The 26,647-nt window shown below is 45.7% G+C and overlaps 1 protein-coding gene across 2 annotated transcripts in view; it reads left to right on the top strand.

The window, feature by feature from the left end:
- MGAT5 (alpha-1,6-mannosylglycoprotein 6-beta-N-acetylglucosaminyltransferase) overlaps positions 1 to 26,647 on the top strand; it is an 863,195-nt gene that overhangs the window by 175,091 nt on the left and 661,457 nt on the right. For both annotated transcript variants that reach the window (XM_078682019.1, XM_078682020.1), the window contains exon 3: positions 12,189 to 12,356. In XM_078682019.1, the coding sequence (XP_078538145.1) occupies positions 12,189 to 12,356 (168 nt within the window). The remainder of the gene's footprint in view (positions 1 to 12,188; positions 12,357 to 26,647) is intronic.

Here is a 26,647-nt window from a genome sequence, read left to right on the forward strand (position 1 = left end):
ATATTGCATTGCTTCAAATTGCACATATAGTTTACCTCTTGCCTTCATATTATGCAACCTTGTTAGCAGTAAGACCTAAATATGCCATGTAATTAGGAATCTGACATTGCCAAGAAGTGAATAAGTGTTCCGATTGCTCCATTGTTAACATAAAAGTTGCTGTAAATCTAACTGGTTCCTTTTACTTAAATTGATCAACTCATAACATGATTGTCTTGCCAACTCCATTATCTTAATTTGCCAATTTTTTGACTTGCACTTTGAGAGCATTAGTAAGCTTAGCTTGGTATTAGCTTGCAACTGTTTATTTTCGTAAGGACCATATTTCTGTTATGTACAGTTTACTAACCACAGATACATGTAGGAAAGTAGGAATTGGGTTTGATATTTTTTTGTATTTGTTCTTTTATAATTTGACAGCGTAGGGGAGCCAGGAAAAGGCAGATGTTAGGTCACATCTGTGAGCCCCATACAGAGCATTATGTTTCATAGTTTTATCCTGCTGTTTCCTTGATGTGATAGCAAGACACCAATAAACTATTCATATTTTGCCACAGGCTCTGTAATTGGCTGTCGTAAGCGAATGTATGATCTATACAGACATACAGTCCTGGCCAGTTGGGTAATACTCACACAGTACATGCATTTACTCCAGTCCCCTGAGATCAAGGGAATGAGACCTTCCCTATTTGCACCCAGAGCACCTGCTTTGAGGAGTGCCTTGGAGCAAACAGCAAGAGTGGTCCGCAGGGGTTTACAACTAAATATTAATGCTGATCACTAGTAAACACTGTCAGAAAGTGACCACCGGCGAGGTTGAAAAATATCAAAATAAGGATGCAGCAATTTGGTTTTTTGTCCATCTCTGTAGCATCTTATTCTCTAGTCCTTCATCAGTTATAATTTTTTTTTATCCTTTATTCGCCTCATGCTTCCTTCTCCCATTTGAGGACCACCAAGAGAAAATGGCTATATTTATATACATCTCCCTCCCTCCCTCCATCCATCCATCCATTTGGCTAAGAATGGGAAATTGTACGTGAGGACCATATTTGGGCATGGTACCGTTCAGGAGATAACATCTGGATTGTATTTAATTTTTTTTTCTGAGAATATAAAATTCCAGTGGGTTTAAACTCTTTCTTTCATTCACCCTCATGTTCACTTCCTCTACTCCAGAAAATGTCAGACTCTGTAATCCCAGTTAGGCACATTTCGAGCCCATTAATGGTGGAGTAAATAATTCCATTAACTTATACGTCGAATGATGCTTAATTAATGGACCAGACTCTTCACTTGCCTGTTATTAAACACTTCCAAAATGTGGTAAACATTTTTTTTTCTCTCTTTTGTACTGTGAAACTTTTAAATCTGAGGCTCTCGTTTTAGGATCTGAATCGCTCATTTTTTAATTCAGCTGTGCCTCATCCATGCTCACCTTTGTCCTGTTTTCAGCCTGGCTCTATCCTTGACACCACACCTGCATAAACATTAGGTAACAAATCTAAATTGAGACATTGTAGGCTGCGTAAACATGCAAAGTCAGCACAAAAGAAGAGCTGATGTCTGCACTGTGGGTTTCGTGGGTTTTTTAAACAATGGTAAAGCCTTAGATAAAGTTTTCTCAGCCTATCTTGTCATGCAGCTTCAGGACGTGACCGTTACACACGGCACCAAGGTTGTTGATTCTTACCGATTTTCTCCTCTAGGCGTTCCTTGTCTGTGATCTTCCCTATAAAAACCCATGTAACCCTCGTTCAAGCGTGCTCTCTCCTTGAGTATCTCCATGGTGCTCATTGGATGGAGACCCATTCATGAATGATTAATAAATGACCTCTGGTTTGACTTCGCTCCAGTGTCGATTCCTCCTTACTTGATAAGAACCCGTGGCAAGAGTGGTGACCCTGCACCAGCAGATAAGAATTAATCTGCCACACATCGGGTCCTAAGACAAACTTTGCTTAGGGGCGCACCACCTGAAGAGATTGGAGTTACTCGTGGTCCAAGGTGATTTTTCGTCTTTCCGGCTCTGATCTTCCTGGCAGCTGGTGGCCTCTACTGGGGCCTTCAGATGGTAATTTTTGGATCAGGGAGGATCGACAGGTGGGAGTTGAAGACCACACACGAGATAAATCTGTATTGAACCGGTTCATTTGTTTAGGATTTATTTGGTATTTGCTTGACTTGGTATTTTGTTGATATCCGTTCGGAATCTGCTTGGTGTTTTTGAAGCTTAGAAATCTGTTTTGAAACTTGCTATTTGTTTTGGATAACATTTTTCTTGCAGGTAATTTGAGAATATATATATTTTTTATTCTCTCTGTTTATAAGTTTTTTATATCTTATATAACATGCCTATGTTTAGCACCCTTTGGAAGTTTTGTTGTTGCTGCTGTGATAAGCAGAGCATTTTGGAAGCAAGTCAGCCGGCGCCACCAGAATGCACGCCAAATTTTGAGATGTACATCAAATATGGTATTTGTCCCATCATGTATAGTTCATTATGGAACAAATATACAAAAGGGGATCCCCTTTACAGTGGCCACTAGAGGGAACCATGGACCCTCACAAACTTGAGTATTTAGAGGAACAATTGTTTTTAAAGAAAGTTAGGCCAGCTATGTTTGACAGTTTGTGTATGTGGAGGAAAGAAGTGAAGGAGCGACAGCTCAAGGCAGAGAAGGTACAAAGGAAGCAGGAAAGGAAAACAGAGTATCAGAAGTATGAGGAGTTGAAGGATAAGGAAGTTCAGGAGAAAAGGGAATGTTTAGATAGAGAGCATAATTATTAACATCTAAAGAATATATAGATAGACCAACCATAGCAGTTCAGGTCCACCAAGAAGATGTGGACTCAGATATTGATGGGTTGTTGATAGAACGACCCCGCCCCCATATGTACCCTTAACACCGATGGCTAGTGCTCTGAGTTGTAGGTCTTATTGCAGTTATTGCGGCAATTAGAATCGATTTCCAGTCTATAGCACTTGTGGCCAGTGAGTGACTTTAGTGAGTTTGAGCCTGGGGTGGAGCTTAACCTCATTGATGCTGGTGTCCTACCCACAATGCTTTCTTTGAGTTGTTAGTTTGTAGTGAATTAAGTCAGCTTGACATTTGATGAAGGCGTAACTATTGGGTTATGGTTTTGCCTTAAAGTGGATACTTGCTTCTGAGAATTTTTTCTAATGGCTTTACTGAATAGCACACGTGGGAATAAATGTTTCTTTGTTGCTAGCAAAATAAACAAGACCTAAGGTCTGCAGATTGCAAACCTTCAATCAGCATATGTTCTGCTCATCAGGATCTGCAAATATGTCTACATCTGACACTATCTCCTGCCACCATCAACCATCAGTTTCACCTTCCCTGTTCATGGGACACTGGTGAGCTTGTTGTGTACAACTCCTGTCAAGCAGAGCTCTACAGGGAGCAAAAGCAAAATCTGCCAAGATTGTGCCAATGGTTGCAGGCAATGGGCAGTGGCACTCATTTCTGGGAACCAGGAATTACATTTAACCGTCAGACTCTGACCCACAGCAAGAGTGTGAAGGGTAAGAAAGGGAGAAATAAGGACCAAAAGAAAGATGGGAAAATAGTGTCCAATGGAAGAACTAGGTATTAAAAAGAATCACTATGAGAGAGAAAAAGAGGCAGGAAGACTACAGTGAACGGAGAAAGCTATGAAGTTTAATCAAGACGAGGCATCCTTGGTGGACTCGAAGAAAACGTTGAGCCTCCTCCACTTGTAAATTTAGTTAGAGCAAAACCAAAGGGAGGATGGTGGGGTGCTAGAGGGAACCCTGGACAGTCAAAATGCTACTCCAACCAGTCTTGTGCTCAGTTTGAGATTTGGAAACCAGGCCATACTAATGGATCTAACACATCCAGAGATAAAGGTAACTAAACCTTTCTTTTGACTGGGTTTTTAAGAGTATTTCTAAAATCTCCCAGTCATTGTACATTGCGTGCACGGTTCTCAACAACTTATAAATGCATGCCAAATTTGGTGATATTCCTTCATTTGGTTTTGCTTCATTGGTTCTCAGTGACAGTAGTTAAATTAATTTGAAAAAGAAAATTTGGGACCCCCACAAATCTGCCAAAACTTCTTGTATTGCAAAAAATAGTTTTGGAAATGTTTGACGTAGATGGATTTTCCCTGGGTAAAATCAATCAAAAATAAGCTAGTCACTACTGTCAAATTCATAATGAAAGATTAAGAATATTTGTTATGTAATATTACATTTAGTATTGCGGTATTGTTTTACTGAATAGTGATTAGTAATTTATAGTGAATCCTACTTGGGATGTATGGCATATTCATGAAAAAAGTTTAGTGATTGAAGCCTTCTTAAGAATCATACAATAGTTGTGAGGCATGCAACCTTTATGGGAATCACACATCATTCGATTTGGCTTCACAGATGATTTTGGATTTTTAGTGTCTCCAATCAAATCTGTGGATTTGTCACCTGGCAAATCTATGAATATCTTGACTCTTCTGAAGTCACATCTCTTTTGACTATTAACCCCTTCAGTGCTAATGACAAGGGTAACTCGTCATGGAGTTTCCATTGATTTCAATGGAAAGTCAATGGGAAGAGGGGGATGTACCTTAGCAGCCAAGTGGTTAAACATGAGTATATTTGTATCGTATAGAGACTTCTAGCCTCAGATCCCTTACCTGAGAAAATTCCTCAAGTGTAGGACTGGATCTGAAAAGTTTTGGGCAGTAACTCTGTGCCCTGGTAAGTGGCGTTTGGGTGAGCAGCGTCTGCTTCGTCCAAGCCGGAAGTGATGTGCACGATGCCTGTATAGGCACCACCCCAGTGTGCTGAAAACAATTCTTTTCTTTCTACACCACCAGCGCAGATCCAGAGAGTGCTAACTCTGTCCACTTTTTGGGCAACTTTTTCGGATGTTTTTTCGAGTCCTTTTGAGGCTTTCCCTTCCAGTGTGTTAGGGATGTCACAAAAAAAACAGTGGAGTTAAAACCCTGTGGTTCCTGTCGCAGACGGATCACCATGTGGTTTGTCTCCGTTGGTTGGGGCTGCACCACGACTCCAAGGCCTGTGAGGGGTATTGGGCCATGAACCCCAAGACACTGCAGGATCGTTCCTTGGGACTCCTGGTCGCCCACGCTGGTCGTTTCCATGCCGTTTCAGGTCCTGGTCACAAGGTAGGTTGCGGGCCCATTGGCAGAGTCTTTCCAGGCGCTCATCATCAGGTAAATCCCACTAGAAGTCGAAGGAGTCCAAGAAGTCAAAGGGCTCTTCGACTTTGCCACGTCAGTCCAAGTCATCGGATGAGCTGAGGGGAATGACATCACTCTATGCCCCACACTGACTTGGAACCTACCTCTGGGTCCATTCCATGCCTCCCAGAGTTTCCTGGAGCTGAAGCGATCCCCCCAGCCCCCAACTAAGTGAATTTTTATGGGGCCATGCACCTTGTCTTTGGGTGGGCTGACCCCTCTTGAGCACCTTTGAGCCCCGGGGGTTCGGTGGGTGACCCAACTGGATTGTCGGGTTCCCCCTCAATGCCAGTCAGGCTCTCGCGATTCAGTTCTGGATCTGGAACGGCTCAGATTGCGAGACTGCATTTTCCCCTGGAGTCATGTCCAGTGACTTTGTTCCCGGTGCCCCTCAGTGTTGCCGCCCCATCATCATACCCAACTCCAATACAGAGCTGGATCTGTATTGTCCAGCACTGGCTGGAACTCGACCTTCTGAGTCGGAGCCAGGACCTGCTTTTTTGACAGGCCTGGGGAGGAGTGTAATTGGGCAGGATCTGAGGATCCTTATGGCTCCCACAACCCTCTAGGTGAGTCCGAAGCAACTGGCACAAGGAACTGGCGGATGCTAGTGGTTTCGACACCTCCTCAAACACTGGCTTAGTCTGTCCTCCTAGTGTGGCTACGAGGGAAGGGACTTCCTTTGCTATGTTGGTGAAGAGGGCAGATGAGGTCCTGGACCTTACGTTGCCCTCTGTGGCAGTCAAGACTAACGTCTTGACAGAGGTGCTTTAGTCAAGAGTCATCCCACAGAACCTCTACTCCCTTTTAAAGAAGCCCCCACAGATGTCCTGCTCGAAGCGTAGGCCAAGCCCTGCACAGGGGCTCCTGGGCACAGGACAGTTGGCTGCTGCCATTTCCCCACTCTGGAGAGCCTGGCTGTCCATACCTTCTCGTCCAAGTTGACCACTGCCACACCACCAGATAGGGAATCCAAGATGCTGGATACCTTTGGCAAGAGGATATTCTCTTCTGCCAGCCTTGCCCTGCGATAGGTGAACAATGTGTGCCTCTCTGCCTGATGCTCCCACAAATTTTGCAATTTGATTGCGCAAGTGCTGCCTTGTCTCGGAGGAGGCCTGAGCCGAAATGACCCAGGCTATTGCCAATGAGAGGGACACAGAAAAGTTCATAATTTGCTGTGGGCTTGATACAGCCCACTCACTAGCAGAGTGATTGTGTCATCAGTGGCACCCTGACGCCATGCCTGGCTACGATCTACTGGATTTTCGGCGGATGTCCAGTCATCCCTTATGAACATGGCCTTCGAAGGCACTTGCCTCTTTGGTGATAAGGCAGATTCCACACTGGAACACTTTAAGGGCAGTCGGGCCAGTGCCTGGTCAATCAGTATTTCCAATGGCCCCACGTCAACCCCATTCTGCCTTTCACATCTTCCATGGTTACGGTAAGCGCGACCAGCCGTGTCCAAGTCTGCCAAGCCACCAAGGCCCACAGTCTCCCCAGTCTTTTTGTGGCCACAGATGTAACTCCCACAAGCCTCGTAGGATACACACCCAGAGGTCTATCCAGACCGCCACCCCCATGGCAACCGCAGCCTCAAACCCCCTTTAGTTCGCCCTTATGCCATCACGGACACCTAGTGTACGGCAGGATTCAACATCACCTTACCCTCTTGCAATCCATAACATTGGTCAAGTGGGGACTTCAGATTGTTCCGCGGGGTTATTTCATCCCTTTGGTAGAACCAGACCACCGGCCCCAAACTGTCTAACGTAAGACTCCTGCTCCATCAGGAAGTACAGACTCTTATGACCAAAGGAGCCATCAAGAGTACCTGCATCCGAGGTAGGTCTTTGTTGCTATTCCCACTACTTTCTGGTGTCCAAGAAGGACGGAGGCTCCCACCCTATTTTAGACCTGCGTCCACTGAACTTTTCTCTGAAGAAGGAGAACTTCAAGATGCTCATGTTAGCTCAGGTTCTGTCTGCCCTGAATCTTGGAGACCAGATGGTAGCACTGGACTTGCAGGATGTCTGCTTTCATATACCCTCCCGCATGCCCACAGGCATTACCTGCCGTTTGCAGGGGTCACAAGCATTTTCTGGCCTCACCAGCGCACCACTGGTGTTCACTAAAGTGATGGCATTGGTTGCAGCATCAATGAATCAATAATTCATATGTAGTGCGCACTACTCACCTGTGAGGGTCTCAAGGAGCTGAGCGGGGTGGGAGGAGCAGCTACTGCTCGAACAGCCAGGTCTTGAGAAGTCTCCTGAAGGTCAGCAGGTCCTGGGTCTGACGCAAGTGTTGGGAGGGTGTTCCATGTCTTGACAGCGAGGTAGGAGAACGATCTGCCGCCGGTGGAGATCCTGTGGATGCGTGGAGAGGGTGAGGTCGGCGAATCAAAGCTGGCGGTTCCAGGTGTAGAAGGTGAGATGCTTGTTGAGGTATGCTGGTCCGGCCTTGTGTAGTGCTTTGTGGGCATGGGTGAGGAGCTTGAAGGTGATCCTTTTGTTGACTGGGAGCCAGTGTAGGTCTCAGGTGGACAGTGATGTGAGTGTGGCGGGGGATGTCGAGGATGAGGCGTGCGGAGGCGGTCTGTGTGCGTTTAAGTCTTTTCTGGAGTTTGGCCGTGGTTCCTGTGTAGAGGGCGTTGCTGTAGTCCAGTCTGCTGCTGACTAGGGCCTGTGTGACCGTCCTTCTGGTCCCGGTGGGGATCTATCTGTAGATCTTGCGCAGCATGTGGAGGGTGTTGAAGCAGGACTTGCTGGGTCATTGAGAGCGATGAGTCCAGGATTAACCCCAGGTTCTGTGTGTGGTCGGTGGGCTTGGGAGCAGGACCCAAGGCAGCAGGCCACCAAGAGTAGTCCCAGTTGGAGGCAGTGGATCTAAGGATAAGGACCTCTGTCTTGTCTGAGTTGAGTTTTAGGCGGCTGGTCTACATCCAACTGGCGACAGCCTTCATTCCTTCGTGGAGGTTGGTTTTGGCGGTGGCAGGGTTTTTGGTGAGTGAGAGGATCAGTTGAGTGTCGTCGGCGTAGGAGACGATGTTGAGGTTGTGCAAGCGGATGGTGTTGGCGAGCCGTGCCATGTAGACGTTGAAGAGGGTGGGGCTGAGGGATGATCCTTGGGGCACACCGCAGATGATCTTGGTGGCTTCAGAGAGGAAAGGGGGAGGCGGACCCTCTGGATTCTGTCGGTGAGGAAGGAGGTGATCCAGTCCAGGGCCTTCTTGCATATTCCTGCGTCGTGTAGGTGTGTGCGTAGTATGTGGTGGCAGATAGTGTCGAAGGCGGGCGAGAGGTCCAGGAGGATGAGGGCTGCGGTTTCGCCGTTGTCCAGTTGGGTCCTGATGTCGTCTGTGGCAGCGATGAAGGTGGTTTCGGTGCTGTAATTGCTGCGGAATCCGGATTGGGATGGGTCTAAGATATTGTTCTCCTCGAGTAAGTGAGTCAATTGCCTGTTGACTATCTTTTCGATGACTTTCGCCGGGAATGGCAGAAGGGAGATGGGCCGGAAGTTCTTTAGGTCTTTTGGGTCTGCTGTGGGTTTCTTGAGTAGGGCGTTTATCTCTGCGTGCTTCCAACTCTCCGGGAAGGTGGTGGTCTCAAAGGAGCTGTTGATGATCTTCCGAAGTTGGGGTGCGATGATGCGATTTGCTTTGTTGAAGATGTGGTGAGGGCAGGGGTCGGATGGTGAGCCGGAGTGGATGGTGTTCATAGTCTTGATGGTGTTGTTGACGTTAGTGTGGGTCCAGGGGATCAGGTGGTTGGTGAGGCTGGGGGACGGTGAGTCTGCAGTGTTAGCGGCTGAATGGAGGGTCCGGGAGTTGTCGTGGATGTCTGCGATCTTGCGGTGAAAGAAGGTGGCTAGGAAGTCGCATAGGTCTTGCGATGGCGGTATGCCGTTGGAGCTGGGGTTGGAGAGCTCCTTGCTGTTGTGTGCATTGTTGTCGATGCGTTCCTTGAAGGAGGTCCTTTTGGTGGCTCGGATGAGTTGGTGGTGCTTGCGGTTGGCGTTCTTTAGGGCTGCGTGCTTGTCCAGTGTCTTTTCGTGGCACCACTTTTTCTCAAGTCTTCGGCAAGTCTACTTGAATTCATGGAGGTCAGTGGTGAACCAGCTGGCCTTTCTGTCGGTGCATCTGTTTGAGGGTTTTTTGATCGAGGCGATAGTGTTGACGTAGTCGTCAATCTATTGCCTGAAGTTGCTGGCGGCTGTGTCTCTGATGTTTGTCGGTGGGTCTCAGGCGAGGGTGGTGATGAGCTGGTCTTCCGTGACCTTGTTCCAGCTGCGGTAGGGGATCCGGAGTGAGTGGGGGTGGGCGGTGGGTTTCTTGAAGGTGAAGTGGACCCAGGGGTTGTTCGGTCCAGTGGAGTTCGGTGGTGTGTCTGAAGGTGACTTGGTTGCTGGCTGAGAGGATGGAGTCGAGCGTGTGTCCGTAGGTTTGGGTGGGGGTCGTGACTAGCTGTTTGAGACCGAGGTTGGCGAAGTTATCGTGCAGAGCAACGGAGTTGTTGTCGTCTGTGTTCTCGAGGTGGAAGTTCAGGTCTCCGAGGAGGATGTAGTCTGTGGACGCAAGAGTGTGTATGTTGACGATGTCAGAGATGGCGTCGATGAACTGTGGCCGGGGCCCGGGGGGGGTCTGTACACGAGTGTTTCTCTGAGGGTGGTGTTGGGGTCGTTGTGGATCTGGAAGTGAAAGTATTCGGCGGTGCTGGAGGTGTCTGTCGTGCAGGTCGAGACTGAGGGTATTCCTGTAGACAGTGGAGATTTGCTCCTCCTGCTTGGTTTGTGCGGTGCCTTCTGGTGATCTTGAATCTATCTGGGATGGCTATGGCAATGTCGGGTGCCGAGGAGGGGTTCATCCAGGTCTCTGTTAGAAAGGCGACGTCCGGGGAGGCTGAGTCGAGTAGGTCCCAGAGTTCGACGGCATGCTTGTGGACGGAGTGGGTGTTGAGTAGTATGCATCTAAGGTGGTTGCGTTCTGCTCTGATGGGTGCGGTAGGGTGTGCATGTGTTCGGCGGCTGGTGAAGCTGCAGTTGCAACAGGTGAAGGATCCGTGGGTGAGTATCGGGCTGGCCTGGAAGCAGTTTGATGATCGGCCGGTGTTGAGTGCATTGAGGAAGCTGGCGTCGTAGCGTCGTCGGGTGTTGTGGCTCTCGCGAGGGGGTCTGGTGCCGGGCGTGGTCCAGGCGCGGACGGGTGCAGACGAGCTAGCCTTGGGTGTGGCGCGCCAGCGGCGCGATCGCGCAGCGGTTGCCATTTAAGTGTGGGAGGGGTGTGAGGCTGGGAGGCGGGATCGGGGAGGGTTGCAGCGGGAAAAAATACGGCGGGAAACGAGATTACGCGGTGGCAGTGTTCTGGGCAAAACAAGTCAGAAGCCAGGAATGACTAAAAAAAAATTGAGCAAAAGTGCGGGATCCAGCAGGGAGAGGTCTCGAACCCTGCCTGTTTGGGACCACAGTGCAGAGCGCAGACGAGCGGAGCTGCGGGGGAGAGCTGATCACTGACCTGGGGTCAGGGGTCTAGCTCCATATCTGCAGAAGTCAGGGCTTCCTGTCTTCCCCTGCCTCGATTGCTGGCTGTTGAAGGTGGGCTCGACCTAAGCAGTTGTCTCTCACCTCCAGACTATAGGGGACCTACTGCATTCTCTGGGGGTGACTATCCATGTGCCCAAGTTACACTTGACTCCCTCTCAGATGCTCCCTTTCATCTGAGTCATTCTGGACACAATGCAGTTTTGGGCCTATCCTTAAGAGCAGCGAGTCCTGGATACATAAGCCACCAGCACATGCGGGCTCTGCACTGGGACCTGAATTCCCTGTGGGCGCAGCATCAGGGGAATCTCTCCGACCTGGTGCACATATCGGAGGGAACTGCAAAAGATCTGCAGTGGTAACAGATGAACCAAGGTTGGCTAAGTGGCAGACCCATTTCTGTTTCCACCCAGAACTGACAGTAGTGATAGATGTGCCACTTCCAAGTTGGGGTGGCCATCTGGGAGTGGTGGGGTTCAGAGTACCCTGGTCTCCAGTGGAGACAGGAGGATGTATTGCTTTTGTATCTATTTTAAAGTAAGGAATCTGCGGCTAGAAGCCTCTACCAAATAAACCAGTTACGTACCTTGGTAACTCCTCATCTGGTAGAGACTTTACCTAGCCACAGATTCCTTACCGAACCTCTTATTTTCCCTGCTCTGTGAACAGATTTTTCTATTTAGGGTAGCCCTTGTCGGTTTCTAGCATCTGCACATTAGTCCATTAGCATTCTGTTGTGTCTCCGTGCTTCAGGCGCGGAAAGGTCACGATAAGAAACTGATATCAGCACGCTAGGGTGATGCCCATACAGGCACTGCACACGTCACTTCGTCGTGGACAATGCCACTGACAAGGGGTCTGAGGCTAGATAGTCTGTACCATATAAAGTGTTACCAAAGGTAAGTAACTTGTTCTATTCTTAGGCTACTTGTAGCCATGTCCTTTTTGCATTTTGAAAGTATGCAGATACTTCTTTACTACCTGGATAAGTTGAATCATTCCTCATTACTTGGTTTTAGGATGATTTGAACAAAATGCTTGATATTCTTAAAGGTCATTTGCAGAGAAACTGCTGAGAAATTGAAAATTCTAAACCCTTTAAAATGTTGTACATCTGAACGTGCATGTACGTTTCATTTGGTTTGAGCAGGATCAGTTGGATACCAAAGAGAGCTCTACCATTGAAATTCCAACATTTAACAAACACACAGTAGCAAAGAAATGTAGAAATGTCGATGCAAATAGATGCTGCTTCAATATATATACGTATACACTGAAAAAGAAAGGACAACATATAGGGACAACAAAGAAATCACTTGCGACTCACACACTGTTCATAAAAGACCCTATATTTTTGTTATTCGAAAACAAATCTACATTTTTTCTTTCTAAAGATCTCAAGAAAACTCTAGCAGTATTGCTGGACAACATTTTGCAGCGTATCGGAAAATTGGAATCCAAGGTCGACAATCTTGTGCTGAATGGAACAATGGCAAACTCGACGAACAGTACCGCCACCCCCGTTCCCAGTCCAGGAGCAGTTGAAAAACTTAATGTTGCCGGTATGTATGAAAATGGGTGAATTTGATTGCTGTAGTTTAAACGTGAAAATTGTAAGTGGAGTATGGAAGCTTGGATGCCTTTCTTAATCCACTGCCTGCATTAATCTTAAATGAGTTATGTACTGCACACTATAGTTTTGTTTTTTTGTCCTGTGGGTACACACATTATCACAAGGATGATAAAGGCCCTGTGCAGAATAGAACTCGTCGTTACAAGGAAGTTTTAGAGCATTATTTTCCACCATTTATTTATAGAATTTCTTTTTAGAAATGACATTGCATGGCTGGTCATCAGAGGAAAGCTGTTTCTAAAGATGTTTAGGAGACTCATTTTTTGTACTGAAGTGGTTATTTTAACATTCCAAGACAGTAGCAGTTATGTTTTTTCAAAAAGACCAGTTTGGCAAAACCACAGCACTTATTACAAGGAATCACCACTCTAAAATTGCGCTGGAACTGACAAAAATAGCTTGAAATTATTTAGCATACACTGTTGGATCCTGCAAACCTTCTATGTAACCACATTTTGAGCCCTTTACACTCAGTTTTCCGACCAACGTAACAAGACACATTATAGTTAAATCTCATAGTAAAGCACATTTCTGAAGATGACGTGGAATTTTACTGAAGTTTAACTCTATTTCCTCATCTGGAGACCTTGCTCTACCCCTTGTTAGCCAAGACATTTTGATTTGACTAAAATTATATAAATATGATCAGTCCCTGTTAATATAGCTTCAGGGAAGGTTTGGGAACTGTTAAACAATGGTTGAATCTCCACAAATCAATTGAAAAGTATGTGATTGCGAAGGACAGAGTGGTTTCCTGCTTTATGGACCTTTCCACCGCCTTTGACCAAGTAATTGTTCTAATTTATGGCAAATTTTACTGGATCTAGGTCTGGATGTCACCCTGGTTAGCTTTTTGCATTGTTTTCATTTAAATCTTTCTGGCAGGGTATGTTATGGACTAAAGAGCCAGTGTTCTAAGCCATTCAAGTTGTCCAGACGGGTATGCCAGTAATGTATATTTGCACCCATTGTTTTTATCCCGTATTTAAATTACCTCAATGGTCATTTGGCCCAAAGTGGACAGGATGTCTCTCAGATTGGCCGGCTTACCTGCCCCACTTTATTCCAATGATGCCATTTTATTAGCATGGACTCCTCTGATCCTTAAGCAGCTTCTATATTCTTTTGCTACTTTTATGACTAAGCTGGAAATGGATATTAACTCTGCAAGTCAAATATGATGATTTGTAGTGGTAAGAAGTTTGATTTGAGACCCATTAACTGCAATTTACATATTTTGTCACTGGTGAGTTGCTTCCCCTATTTGGAGTACAATTTAATTCCTCTGGAACATGGAAGAACAATATCACTGCTAGATGCCTCAAATATGTTCGGTTGATTGGCATTCTTTTTAGGTCGAGCCTAGAGCAGTGCATGCGCCGCTTTCTCAGCTCGACTATTAGTAAGGGGCTTTTCAAAGTGCTACCTTTGCCGGCCACCAGCTTGATGATACGCGCACAAGTGTGCGCGACGTGCACATCTGCCCTGCCATCTGGCTTTCTACAGTGTGTGAATCCCCTCCCTTATCCCCTCCCACTCCCTCCTCGTCCGCTTCAGCGCGCGCTTGTTCTCCTTTAATCTCTATCTTTCCCTTTCTCAATCTCACTCTCTCCCTGCCTTTCACAACTGCAGCTGCACCACTGTGCCCGCCCCCACTCCCCCCTCCCACTCCCTCCTTGCCAGCTTCAGCGTGCGCATGTTGTAGTATCGCCTCAGTTTTCAGCCTGCAGTCGAAGTGTACAGCGATGGCCTCTCACTCAACATTTGCTGTCCCTGTGTAATTTGTAGTGTTACTCTGTCAGCACGATTTTGATTTGTTATATGCTTAGCATGGACAGCTAAAAGGCTTCTTTCATGAGGTAGGTTTGTTTGTCAAGACAGGCTGCTGTGGGGGTTGGGCATGCAGGCAAGATTTGGCCAGGCCAGGGAGCCGCAGTGGGAGCTGGGGTCAGGCAGATGTTACTTTGGCTCTTGGTTTCAATTTCTTCATTTTTGCTTCCCTAAACATAGGCCTTCTCCCCCACACACCCGTCATTGCATGGTATTCCTCTCCTGACACTAGAGGGTATCCGCTTTCCAGTTATGTTCCTTATTGTCTGGACTACAAGTGATTTGTAATTTTGCAGCCTGACTGTAAATAAAAGCTACGTAAAAGTGTCCTGCTACACCAATGCTTAGGTAGCCGTATTTCTTCCCAATGAAGCGCACTGCATTTTCATGGCTTTCCATATTATGCAATGATTTCAGAACCACAGGAAAAATGACATTTGTCTTTGGGGGACTCCTTTTCCCCTTGTAATAAAGTCTTTCTGGTGTTCTCATTTGGCCATTTATTGCTTTTCCAGAAACCATGCACCTTCAGTGGTTTTACACTATCTAATCAAAGATTTTACCTCATGAGTACCAGATTAATAGCCAAGTACAGTAATAAGCAACTGGCAGATGACCAGTCCAGCTTCGCGAAGGGTAATGCTAGAGCACAAGACCCCACGTTTTCAGTTACAATTGAGAAAGAAACTGGTCTTGGTGCGTTATTCATTTTGCCAATTATTTGAACTTGCGTGTTGTGCAATGTCCATTGTAATGGGAGTCTATTTTTCGCTGTGACCAGGAACATTAAAACAAAAAAACGCATACCTTTTGATTCACTCTAAAAAATAAAATAAAAAGACCTTGCTCTTTCAATTTGTGTTTGTTTTGGTCTTAGTTTCTCAAGAATGCTTGTTTACATTAAACAATAAATTGTGTTGTGGTTGGCCCTATGCTTAATCGACCTCTTCACCACCACACCGCCTTCACAGTCTAAGCCACAGAATATAGTGAACTGACCCATGTTACATGTGTAAACACTCATTTAAGTGAAAATACAATATTGTGCACAGTACCAGATGCTAACGTTCCACAGCTATTGCAAGCACAAAAATCTTGCTTACATCAATTTTCCAATCATCTTGTTCGCCCAGTACATATTTTTCACCTTATTTGTAATAGTTCAAGCCAGCCTGCTTTGAACACGCAAAGCGCTCCTACCCCAGGGAGGGCACAAGACTGAAGATGCGATTATGCACCAGGATTATATTTATACGTTGTACTGATGTAGTAGGAAAATGCCAGTTTGTATCATGCTAGGCCCTGCATTTGCCACAGATTCGCGTTCTTGTTTGAGAGGCAAGTGTCAGTTTTATCACTTTTAAAAGTCCTACTTTTCAGAGCTCTTAAGTTGCAGCACTCCATAAAAGTGCTTGGTGTACAGAAGCGTGGCTAAAAATTAAAAACAAGCAGTGACATAGCCAATAGGTCTCGCCTTTGGGACCTTATAAGTGTTTAGCCATGCAGCAGTTAATGTTGTTGCACCAAGGATTTTGTGCTGCATAACTAAATACTTATAAGGTCCCAAAAGCGAGACCTATTGCTTATGCCAATGCTTTTTAATTTTAGATCTCTGGTTTGGGGACGGGAGAACTCATTCCACCTTTTATTGGAAATATATATTTCTCAGTGTGACCTGTGGCCACTTAGGGGGGCTCGCGTTTGGGGATATTCTAAGATAGCTTGCCTTCCGATGGAATAAAACTGTTTTTGTCACGGATTCATTTATCAGCCGCCCTGTTGCCCCTGTTTTGTGTGCCTTGACGAGATTGGACTGTGGTATGCTGAAAATATCAGCCCCCCTGAAACATTGGTTGCAAATCTGGAGTAACACAAAGGTATCTCAAAGCCAACTCATAATACAGGACTGTTTGGTTTGTGACAAGGGAAGATATATTCTGTGGCTCTCTTACATTAAATCAAGTTTTTTTAAAGTTCGGTAGACCCACTCTATTTGAAGATCCTAATTGTATTAGGAAATCCAATTGGTTTTTGGTTGAAAACTGTTTTTTATTGAGAAGGCAGAAGGTTGAGGACCGAGGTGGAAGTAAAAAGTCTATTGAACCATATTTTTTATTATCCACTACAAATGGCATGGAACCTTATTTGCTGTCCCCACCCAATTCTTGGAAAGGGGGGCTGTTGATGAAATTCAGACTTGGATCTGTTAAAATGTATTTAGTTTCATGTTGGGTCAGTATATCTGGGATAACAAAAGTACCTGATTGGACCTGTGATAAAAAATAAATCCCCTCATTTGTGTTATTTTGTGCCTATTATGCCAAATATACAAGACCGTTCCTTGTTCCTGTCTTGAAAATGCATTCATTTAGACCGTGTAGACCGGCCTTGCTAGTTTTACAAACTTTGTCAACTGCACATTTGTATAGCTGTTGGTTTTTTAAAATGTACAGTCCGCAGCAGATCTAGAATGCAACCTCACTGTTCCTCATAATTTCATTATTGATTCAGCAATTTCTATATGTCTCCCTATTAAAGGAACATTTGAGGTGAGGCAGTGAAATTGTACTGTCTGGTATTATTTTTAAGACTGTATTTTGATGTGCGACAAATTATTTTTTAGTGTTTTAAAGATTCATTGATTGTCATTAATGAAGTTTTTAGTAATAATGCGATTAAGATTTATTTGAGGTTTTTATGTAATATTTTTTCATTTCTTAAAACCGAATAAAGATATTTTGATTTGTCTATAGATATATGTAAAATATACTTGGATGTACGGGCTGTTAGCCAGCCCTCTTCAACCATTAGTCTGTTGTCATTCACATATTTCTTCCACCCACTATATTATACAGCATGGGGAAATAGTTGAGCCCACTTCAGCTATTGGCTAACTTCAATGTGAGTGGCATCATTACACTTTTTTGCGAAGAGCCCATCCGCAAAGTAGTTCCCTTCAGTGCCAAGGACTACTGCGGCAATCTGTGCTTTTGAAACAATTTTTTTGCTTTTATCCAGCCTTTTTTTGTGTTAATTTTAATCAATGAGGGGAAATCAACTCATCAAAAGAATAAACCTTTACAGATGCCATGACCAAACCTAACAAACCTTGACTAAGACAAAAGGCTGGCAGTAAACGCCAAGCCTATGAATTATGCCAATGATTGTTTGACCGTGCAATGGCAACACAGTATTTAGTGAATGCTTTTCTTCAGTGTTAATACTGCTAATGCAACTGTGTTTGTTGTTGTCGGTTATGGGGTGATAAGACAGGATACAATGGCACACTGGGGTTTCCTGTCTGCAGAACATTTTCAGATTTACTTAGAAGTTGGGTTTTCTCACTCTTCATCGGTGCTACCTTCGACAACTAAAATAACACAGCATTCAATTTCTGTGAAATTCTCCTAAAATAATTCAAATATAATTGGCATTGACCAATACCTCTGTAGTTGAAATCTGCCCTGCACTTCAATCAGCCATGTTCTGGAGGCTACTTGTCACATTCATTCTTATGTGATATTCATAGTACACAAGCTTTTAGTGGAATTCTGGAATTCTATCAGCATTTCTAAAGTGCTACTAATACTTTTAACAAACTCTGCTGCTGCTCGTACAATATACATTTTTACGTTGCAGTTTACAAATTAAGGGCACGGCCACTTCTCTATATCTTTAAAGCGTCCTCCTACCATAATTTTCTTCTCGCTACTATAACAGCCCGTCGGCTCCACGGCCCATCAATGCGCACCGAAGTGCTCCTCTCCGGCTACCACAGCACATCTTGGCATCAGTTACAAGTACCCTCAACACTCCTGACCAGCAGCAGCACCTCTGGGGGTTCTTTCCTCCGAGTAAGGTGCCATGTGTCTCCGCCTTGGGCGCCCTTGCGGCCCCCTCCTTGGGCTGCACGAGCTGCGCAGCACCCATGAGTACGGCAAAGTCTGCAGGAGCCGCCCCTGGGCACGAGCCGCATGCCACGCCAATGTGCACGCTCACGGCGCGCCTACAACGCGCGCATGGCGGTCCCCCACTTTCTCTTGTTGTACACAATGCGACAGACACGTCGGTTTTGAATTTCTGACCCGGAGTAAAAAAATTAAGCAACAACCACCAGTAGTATAGCTACGTGCATGTACGAACGAAAGCGGGAATAATCCAAGGGAAGCAGGCAGTTTATCACAGATACAAAGCCAAGAAGACTCCGCTTGCTTCAGCAGGTGAGGCTCTGACGCACTTTGGCGAGCAGATGGGGGCACAGGGACTGTGGTGGGCGGGAGGTGGGGGAAGAGTGTCGGGAGGAAGCTTTGCATGGCACGCGGATGAAGCCGTGTGTGGGAGTGACGAGGATCAGATTCTGTGGAGACTGCCCGATGCAATCATCGGTTTGCGCGGTCAGGATGAGTTCCGGTGATGCAGGTCTGCTCGGCTTGTCCGAGACCGCTACGAAAGGGCTGTATTTGCCTCCTCGTCCTACCAGTCGGCATGAGCACCGGTTGCACTACACAGGGACACATTTATTTTTAGTAAGCACGGAGAGATTAAGTGATTTGCCCACAATCACAGGGTGCTGAGCTAATGCAGAAACTCAACCCTGGCTCCCAAGTTCCAAAGTCGGCAGCTGATATGCACATTGGATTAGATGTCGCCACCGGGCACGTTTATGTTGGGTGTTTCTGCCTTACCGCGGCGCTAGAAAGCCCTGAGCACAATTCTGCATGTAATAAGAAAAAACAAGCACAGCACTCATTTCTTAAGGAATGCATGCAGTTCTTCACATTTTATGCTTTTAATTAGGTGCCGCTTTGTCTGTGAGCGGCATCGGCACGTGAACGTTTTATCTTATGCATGTACCTAAAAGGTTGCTCCCCAGAGCACCAGGAAGTGACGAGAGTCCAAGTAAGGGAGTCAAAGTCGTGCCAACTTACTTTAGATCCAGCTAGGACTGCAAGATCACTCCACAGTTGCCACTCACAACACCTCATTTGACATCCTGGGGAAGCAGAACCATTCTGTCCTGCCCCAGTCGTGCACGTGCCCAGAAGGGGAGCATGCATATGTGTTCCACAAATCCGCAGCACACGCTACTCACTGAGATCTGGACAGCAGAGTTCGGAAGAACAGAGCGAGCGGTCACTACCACTTCGGGAGTTTGTGCAGGAGTACCGTCCACGGCAGCGCAGCTGTTGATATGGTCTCTTTCTGGGTGCCGAACGTGATCATGGTATGACTCATGCACTTTCTGTTAATAAATGCTAACGTTCCTCGTTTTACTTAAGAAAAACATGCTTTTATTTAAGACACAGTTACATATTATCGCACCTGTCTCTTTTAAACAATCCTAAAATGAGAGCTTACCCTCTTCTTTTTTCTTACATATTTCTTTTCAGTAGTTTCGCTAGTTAAGTTGAGGCTAGCAGAGCAATACCGATTGCAGTTTGTTCCTATCTCAAGGTTGTTTGATAGTGACTAAATAACCATATCTCGCGAGATTTTTCAGAATTGTTTCGAACCATTAAACAGAACTGGCTAGTTCCATCTGAAGTATTTTCTGACCGCATCAGGAACTAAGATCTGTACCTCAGGGGTGTCAGCAGTTCATTACCTCGAACTGTCTGAGGCTGTACTTTTTCAGCAGTTAAGATTGCTACACAAATACTGATTCAAAGACACCCGTAACATAATAGAGCTAAGATATCCAAGAAAGCCATTCAACTACAAACAGAGAGAGAAAGGCAGGAAACAGAGAATGGAGGTGGATAATAAAGATAGGAAAATAGTGGGGAAGGGAGAAAGCAGAGATTAAAAAGAACCCACAAGAGTGTAACAAAACAGGAAGTGTAGGGATTTGTAACCTCCCACGAGGACTGGCCCTTTTACTTCTGCTGTTACTCGGTCTATGTTATTTAGTCTGTAAGCACTATTTATTTTATTAGTGAGTTTTGTCCTACTGAAGGCACAATGTGCTTTGCAGCAACATTCAGCGCACCATTTGCGCTTTCACTTTCCAAGCAACTGGGACCATGACAGACACTTCTTTGCAATGCAAAAGGTTTCGCATTTAGGAGAGTTTGACCTATTGGCAATGTAAATGCCAATAGCTTAAACTCTCGCAAATTCGAAACCTATTGCTTTGCAAATATACTTTTTAGGTCGAGGACCGAAGGCTGGCTTGCCAGCCGGAAGTCGGAGATTTAATGTCTTTCAGTAGGGTGCTTAAACCCACCTCTCTCCTCATCTCTCCTCCATTGGCTAGCTTCCTAAACGGAGGCCAGCCATTGGAGGAGAGAGGCGTCACTTGAAAGAAGCTCCGTCTCTTTCGGATTCGGGGGCGTGTTCATGCTGTTCTTTCCACTTTTTAGCCACGCCCCCTTTTAGAACGCCGAACACGCCCCCGAATCTGAAAATGTGTGGAAGCTTGCGGCCGCCATTTTTTTTCCCCGCAGTGAAGGTGAGCCGTTGCTTTGCGTGTATTCCAAGTTCCCATCGTTCCTCCACTGCTTGTCTCCCTCCCCCTGTACACCGGTGAATCGCTGATGGTTCGGCTGATGAAGGAGCGAGTCTCGACGGTGATTACCCCTTGCAAAGCTCCCTGGGAGGCTGGTGAAGAGCTGGGACAAGGCTGACCCCTCCTGATCATCCCCTGGCCCCCCGAGCGCGACAGCAGTTTCTTCCCTTACTGCCCGCCCACCAGCTTCTCCTCCGATGGGACATCCGGGACACGTGAGTGCAGTTTTAGTGAACCTACTCGGCACTGTGGTGCTCCCGGGCTTTTCCGTACCATCCTGAGCCTGGGATGAGGTCTCCCAACCCTATGCATTCCGGGTTTGACTTCTGCCGCTTCCCCCATGGCCTGCCCTCCTGCTTTGCCTCCTGTGGGATGACCGGAACCCGTGAGTCTTATTGCTATAGTTTCCGTGTAAATCCCCGCAGCACTAAAATGGGAGCTACCACAGCTGAAATGATCACACAGGTCCCCGGTGCGAGGGTCTGTGCGCCCGCGTGCCTATGTGCGCTACTACAGCTCGTGCATTTCAAAGAAAGTAGTGTTTGTGTTATCTTCCCCTCGGGCATCACTGCCACTGCGTACACCTCCAGACTCACGCACCTACCCCTTTTACCACGGGCCTTGCTGGGGTAGAGGCGAGGCAGTTGGAGGACTGTGTGGGTCTCTTTGTCATTCTTTGCTTGTATCATTTTTCACATGTGTTGGGCAGGGAAGCCAGGCGTCGCTTCGGACGAGTGTTTCTCTCTTATTCTTAAGAGCTCAATGTTGTTTTGGCCCCAGCACTATTTTCGATTCTGCCTTTGAGAAAGAAAATGAAAATTAATACAGGGGCCGTCCCTCCCAATGGTTGCCATCTATCTTGTTCCTTATCTATTTGCTTGTCAGCCTCTGAGCAATTGCAGCAGCCAGAGAGCCCCCTTTGTGGTCTAAAGGTACAACAAAGGCTGCAAACAGCTATAGGGTGGTCACAATTTGATCGAAATTGTTTATGGGGGCGCTGCCACTTTAAAAGTACTACACTAACCATGCGAATTGCCAGAAAAGTGTTGCAGCCCCGTGCCTGTTGTCTACGTGAATTCTGGAGAGGAAATAATACACTGCCACTAGTCTTAAAAGAAGAGGTGGTTGGGCGCCACATTACAGCCTGTTCTGATGAGGCCCTTAAAAAAAAAAAAAAAGCAAACCCCTCACTCTCCAACCGCAAACCAACCAACAAATGCAGACAAGGCATTGTTCTAAGCCATCAGCTAGACTCGAGAGACCTGGCTCTCATTCATACATTCTGTCTTAATTACAAAGCCACTTTCCTGCGCTCACCTAATTTCTCACCAGTCACGTGCATAGCAACGAGTGCAAAACACTCTTCACTTAGTGACAGACACTCACAGGTTCTCTACACATCAATACGTCAATCACACGCACACACCCACGCACACACACACACACACACATGCACACACCCACACACCCACACACCCACGCACACACGCACGCACCACCCCAGTGGACGCCCACGCAGAAAGCACCTTTTGCAGTTCCACTGTTTTGACTCTCCGTCCTCATACTCGTTTTTCTTGCCTTCTGCCCCCTGATTGCACTCGTTTTTCTTGCCTCTGCTCCCCTGATTGTGCCATTTTTCTTGCCCCTGCCCCCTGATTGTGCTCGATTTCTTGCCTTCTGCCCCCTGATTGCACTAGTTTTTCTTGCCTCTGCTCCCCTGATTGTGCCATGTTTCTTGCGTGTGCCTGTGTGTGTGTAGGTATGTGTATGTGTCTGTGTGTGTCTGTGTGTGTCTGTGTGTGTCTGTGTGTGTGTGTGTGTGTGTGTCTGTGTGTGTGTGTGTCTCTGTGTGTGTATGTGTGTGTCTCTGTGTGTGTATGTGTGTGTCTCTGTGTGTGTGTGTGTGTGTGGCTGTGTGTGTTTGTGGCTGTGTGTGTGTGTACCTGTGTGTGTGTGTGTACCTGTGTGTGGCTCTGTGTAGATAGCTTTTATTGTAGGTGGCTCTATATGTGGATGCCTCTGTCTGTGTGAGTGTGGCTCTGTGTAGGTAGCTCTATGTGAATGCTCTATGTAGGTGGCTTTGTGTGGGTAGCTCTGTGTGGATGTAAATGCAAAAAGTAATGCATTTGCAAACAATAAAGCTATTAGCATTGTAAATGACAATGCCATTTCTTTAACGATTAAGCTATTGCCTATGTAAATGACAAGGCCATTTATTAATAAAAACAAAAAAATAAAGAGCAATGCCAATAGATCTACCTTTAATAAATCTGAGACCATTGCATTGTAAATGCTTGTTTGGGGTTGTTTCCAAGCACCCCATCCCACGCTTGCACTTAATAGAGGCCACGCCCTTTTCTTTGAACAAGCTGCATCTGAAGAAAGGGGCGTGGCCGCCATCAAAATGAAAGCGCTGTTTGGAGCACTTTTACAAAAAATGCATTTGTTTTTCAAACAAATGCTTTTTTGGTAAAAACGCCCCATACGGAGCTTTCACTTTAATGGCGCCTGCACCCCTTTCTGTAGACACGGTTCGTCTAAAAAAAAAAAAAAAGTGGTGCGGCCTATATTCACATGCAAACGCAGCATGGGGCGCTTAAAAACAAAAAATATTTGCAATTCAATAGTTTTTGCATTTGCGAAAATTTAAGCTAGTGGCATTGACAATGCCAATAGCTCAAAGTCTTGTTTGTTGGCAATCATGGTATGTGTTGTTCAACAGAAAACACACTTGGCAGAACATCATATTAATCCATGGCTATAGGGAGTGGCAGTAGTTGATAGCGTCTTATCCCAGGTGCATAGACTGTATTTCCTATAACACATTTGCCCCACTATCGCATACAAATATTATAAATAACCTTGTATATATTTATTGCTTTTGAAACAAAATAGATAAACAATGCCATTTACAATACCAACAACGTTAAACTTTGCTACAGCGAGACCTATTGCATTGCAAATGCTTGTTGTTGACAAGAGTCCGTTTCAAAAGTTACTGTTTCTGGTGTGCGGGACCAACCGGTCCCTACATCCCTGCAGCAAACCAAAGCAAGCCGTATCCTCAGTGAAAGAGGATGGTTTGGAAGTGTTAACGGGGCCGGGCTCTGGGTCAGTGCGATCGGGACCACCCACTTGCTGCGGACTTCGGGTGGGGGCGCAGTGCTTGCAAGTATATTAGGTGTTAAAAAACTACTGCCACCTTCCTGGCTCGAACAATTTTCAGGCAACAATAAAAATGTCAAGATAACTCTGGACATTGTTCTTCCTAGAGAGAGAGCTGAGTTTTGTCTAGTGGAAGTTTTGACTCATCATAAGGTAGTGCAGAGGGTTAAAAGGCCTTCTGTAAAGAAAGTGTGCCATGCAGATCACAAAGTGCATATAATATGAATAGGTCAGTGGGCTACTGGTTTTGTCAAAGATATCCTTTTGTTACTTGCAGTTTATAAGTTAAAATCCAACTATTACCAGCCATCTAAGAGTTGCATGGAAAATCCAAGATATGGAGCAGAGCGTTATGATTTGTTCCCCAGTTTTTCTTTACCCTAATGCTGCAAAAAGGCTTCATTTAGGTAGAAATCAATTCTTGTTCTTGTAATGAAAGAGAACCCCCCAACCAAGGTGTTGCGTTTTAAATTCTGAGTTTATGCTTCCCCAGACTAAGTATTAAACTAGTCAGTAACTATTAACTGCTAGTCAGTTTGGATGGCATTTCCTGTACACTGATTTACACATGTACGATTGATTGTCTCTGTGTAACGTGTGTGTGATGTAAAGTGCTCGGACACCCTACACTGGTAGGAGTGGCGCTATACAACTAATTAGATGCATCTGAGATAGTGTTTATGGAGACCTGAGGGGCACTGTTAATGGGTGGCAGTGCGGTAATCCGTGAGGGTGGTGGTCATTGGGGGGCGCCAACAAACATCGTCACACTGGGCACCACCAGTACTAAAGCTAGAGTGTTAGTTGACTTTTCTGTAGCCTTTTCAAAAAGACTAAGCGTTGAAAATGCGGGCACCTCTCCCCAATCACAAGTTGTGGGATGAAAGCCATGATAGACTGGTCTTAAAAGCTGACTTTATGCGTGTTCGAGATGTGGAGGTGAACTGAGCAGCGCTGCGTAAATGAGACGTTACCTCTGTGCCTAAATCATTCATCTCATCTCTTCCTGGTGACAGGTGATATTTCCCCTCTTGCAAGAGCAGACACTCGCTGTGCATGTTAACAACTGTGTGACTTATGTCTTTTTTGTCAGAAGGGTTTGTCAAAACACTGTATTTCTCAATGTGTTACATTACTATTTAATGTCCCCATTCTGTGAAATGGGGGTAATATTTAGTAGTTCAAATATTGATAGCAATGTTCTTTTGATTTTCTTGCAAGATGTCTATTTTTTCTTTCGCCAGTTGAACAAATGAATGCGTGAATGGCTTTGCGAATAAGTGAAGCGCCCTTTAGAGTTTAAATCTTGGTCTGAAAAGTGATGGCATTGTGGGGTCTGGTGGGGCCAGTTCCACATCTGTAAATGTACTGCCTCGCCTCTGGTGACAGCCACAGCCCTCATCCTGCAAAGCTTCTTCCAGTTAAATTTTTCCAGTTTGCTTTTTTCCAGGCTGTTGTGTTTCTGTAGTTTTCTTCATGCAACATATTACTTCTGAAAGAAGTTGCCTCCGTCTCTAGGTGAAGTAAGGTTGTAGGTGGGCCACGATTGAGAGCTGTGAAGTTGACGCCGAATACAGAATACATTTCCCACAGTGCCCGTCGGTGGGTTATAATGGGGTTCAGAATAGATGTTTCTCCAATCCTTCGACTCTGTGGAACCCACAGCATAATGGCCAGGTGTGCCAGCCAATTGTAAATGTGATTACATGCAAAAGTGAGTAAAGGAAGTACACAGCTGGCACATTATTGACAGGGCAAAAGTTAAAGAAAATGCAGTGAGTGGGTTAACTGTGAGTTGGGTGGTGAAGCAAAGGAAATGCAGTGATGTATGTGAAGAAGAGAGTGAACGGCGGGTGATGAAGAAGGAGGCTGGTGTGAGATATGCAGATTGTTTCAGAAGGCTATTAGGGGAAAAAAGCGATGGTGTTTATATGGAGATTGCAGAACAGAGTGGTATGTAGAGGAGAACGGGAGTGATTGAGACAGTCGGAAGGTCACAGGCACTTCCACAGATCATAGTAGTGTTTAATTCACAGCCTGATATTTAATATATTGTGAAAGCTTCTGGGACCCGTCCTGCTTTGCAAAACCTCCGTATTCCATGACGAAACAGAAGGACAGCACACAGGAATCTTTAGAAGAGCAGTTTATTAGGCTTGAACTGCTTCCATTGTTTTTTCAAGCAATCATCACACAAAGTGCAAGGTGCATGTATACCCCAAGCCAGACCTATGCGTTTTGGCCGTAGCCTTCTACTGGGTTTTATATACATATATCTATATATATATTCACTGAAAAAACCAAAGGTTTCATGCAGGTTATAGTTAGAAATTATCAATTAAAATACCTTAGAGATTCACTGAAAAAAACATAGGTTTCAGGGGTGTTCCAGTTAGCTGGACATTTCACTCATACCAAACCATTGAAATTCCTCCTTTATAGTTAGTCCTGCTAAGTATAACTCGCGCGCCCGCAATGCACTGCTGATGATGTCACATATTACATCATTCATGGCATGGTCAGTGACATCACTGACATCAGCAGTGCAATGCGGGCGCGCGAGTTTTAGTTAGCAGAAAGAGAGAACAGATTTCCCTGCTCTCTCTTTCAAAATCCAAACCAAGTTTGCAATGGGAGGGCGGAAGCCGCAAGACTCCCGCCCTCTCATAGCCAACAGCAGTGTCCCGGGGGTAGGCACCCCGGGACACTGCAGGTGC

Source organism: Lissotriton helveticus, chromosome 3_1 (genome assembly GCF_964261635.1).
Source record: "Lissotriton helveticus chromosome 3_1, aLisHel1.1, whole genome shotgun sequence".
Taxonomy (NCBI): domain Eukaryota; kingdom Metazoa; phylum Chordata; class Amphibia; order Caudata; family Salamandridae; genus Lissotriton; species Lissotriton helveticus.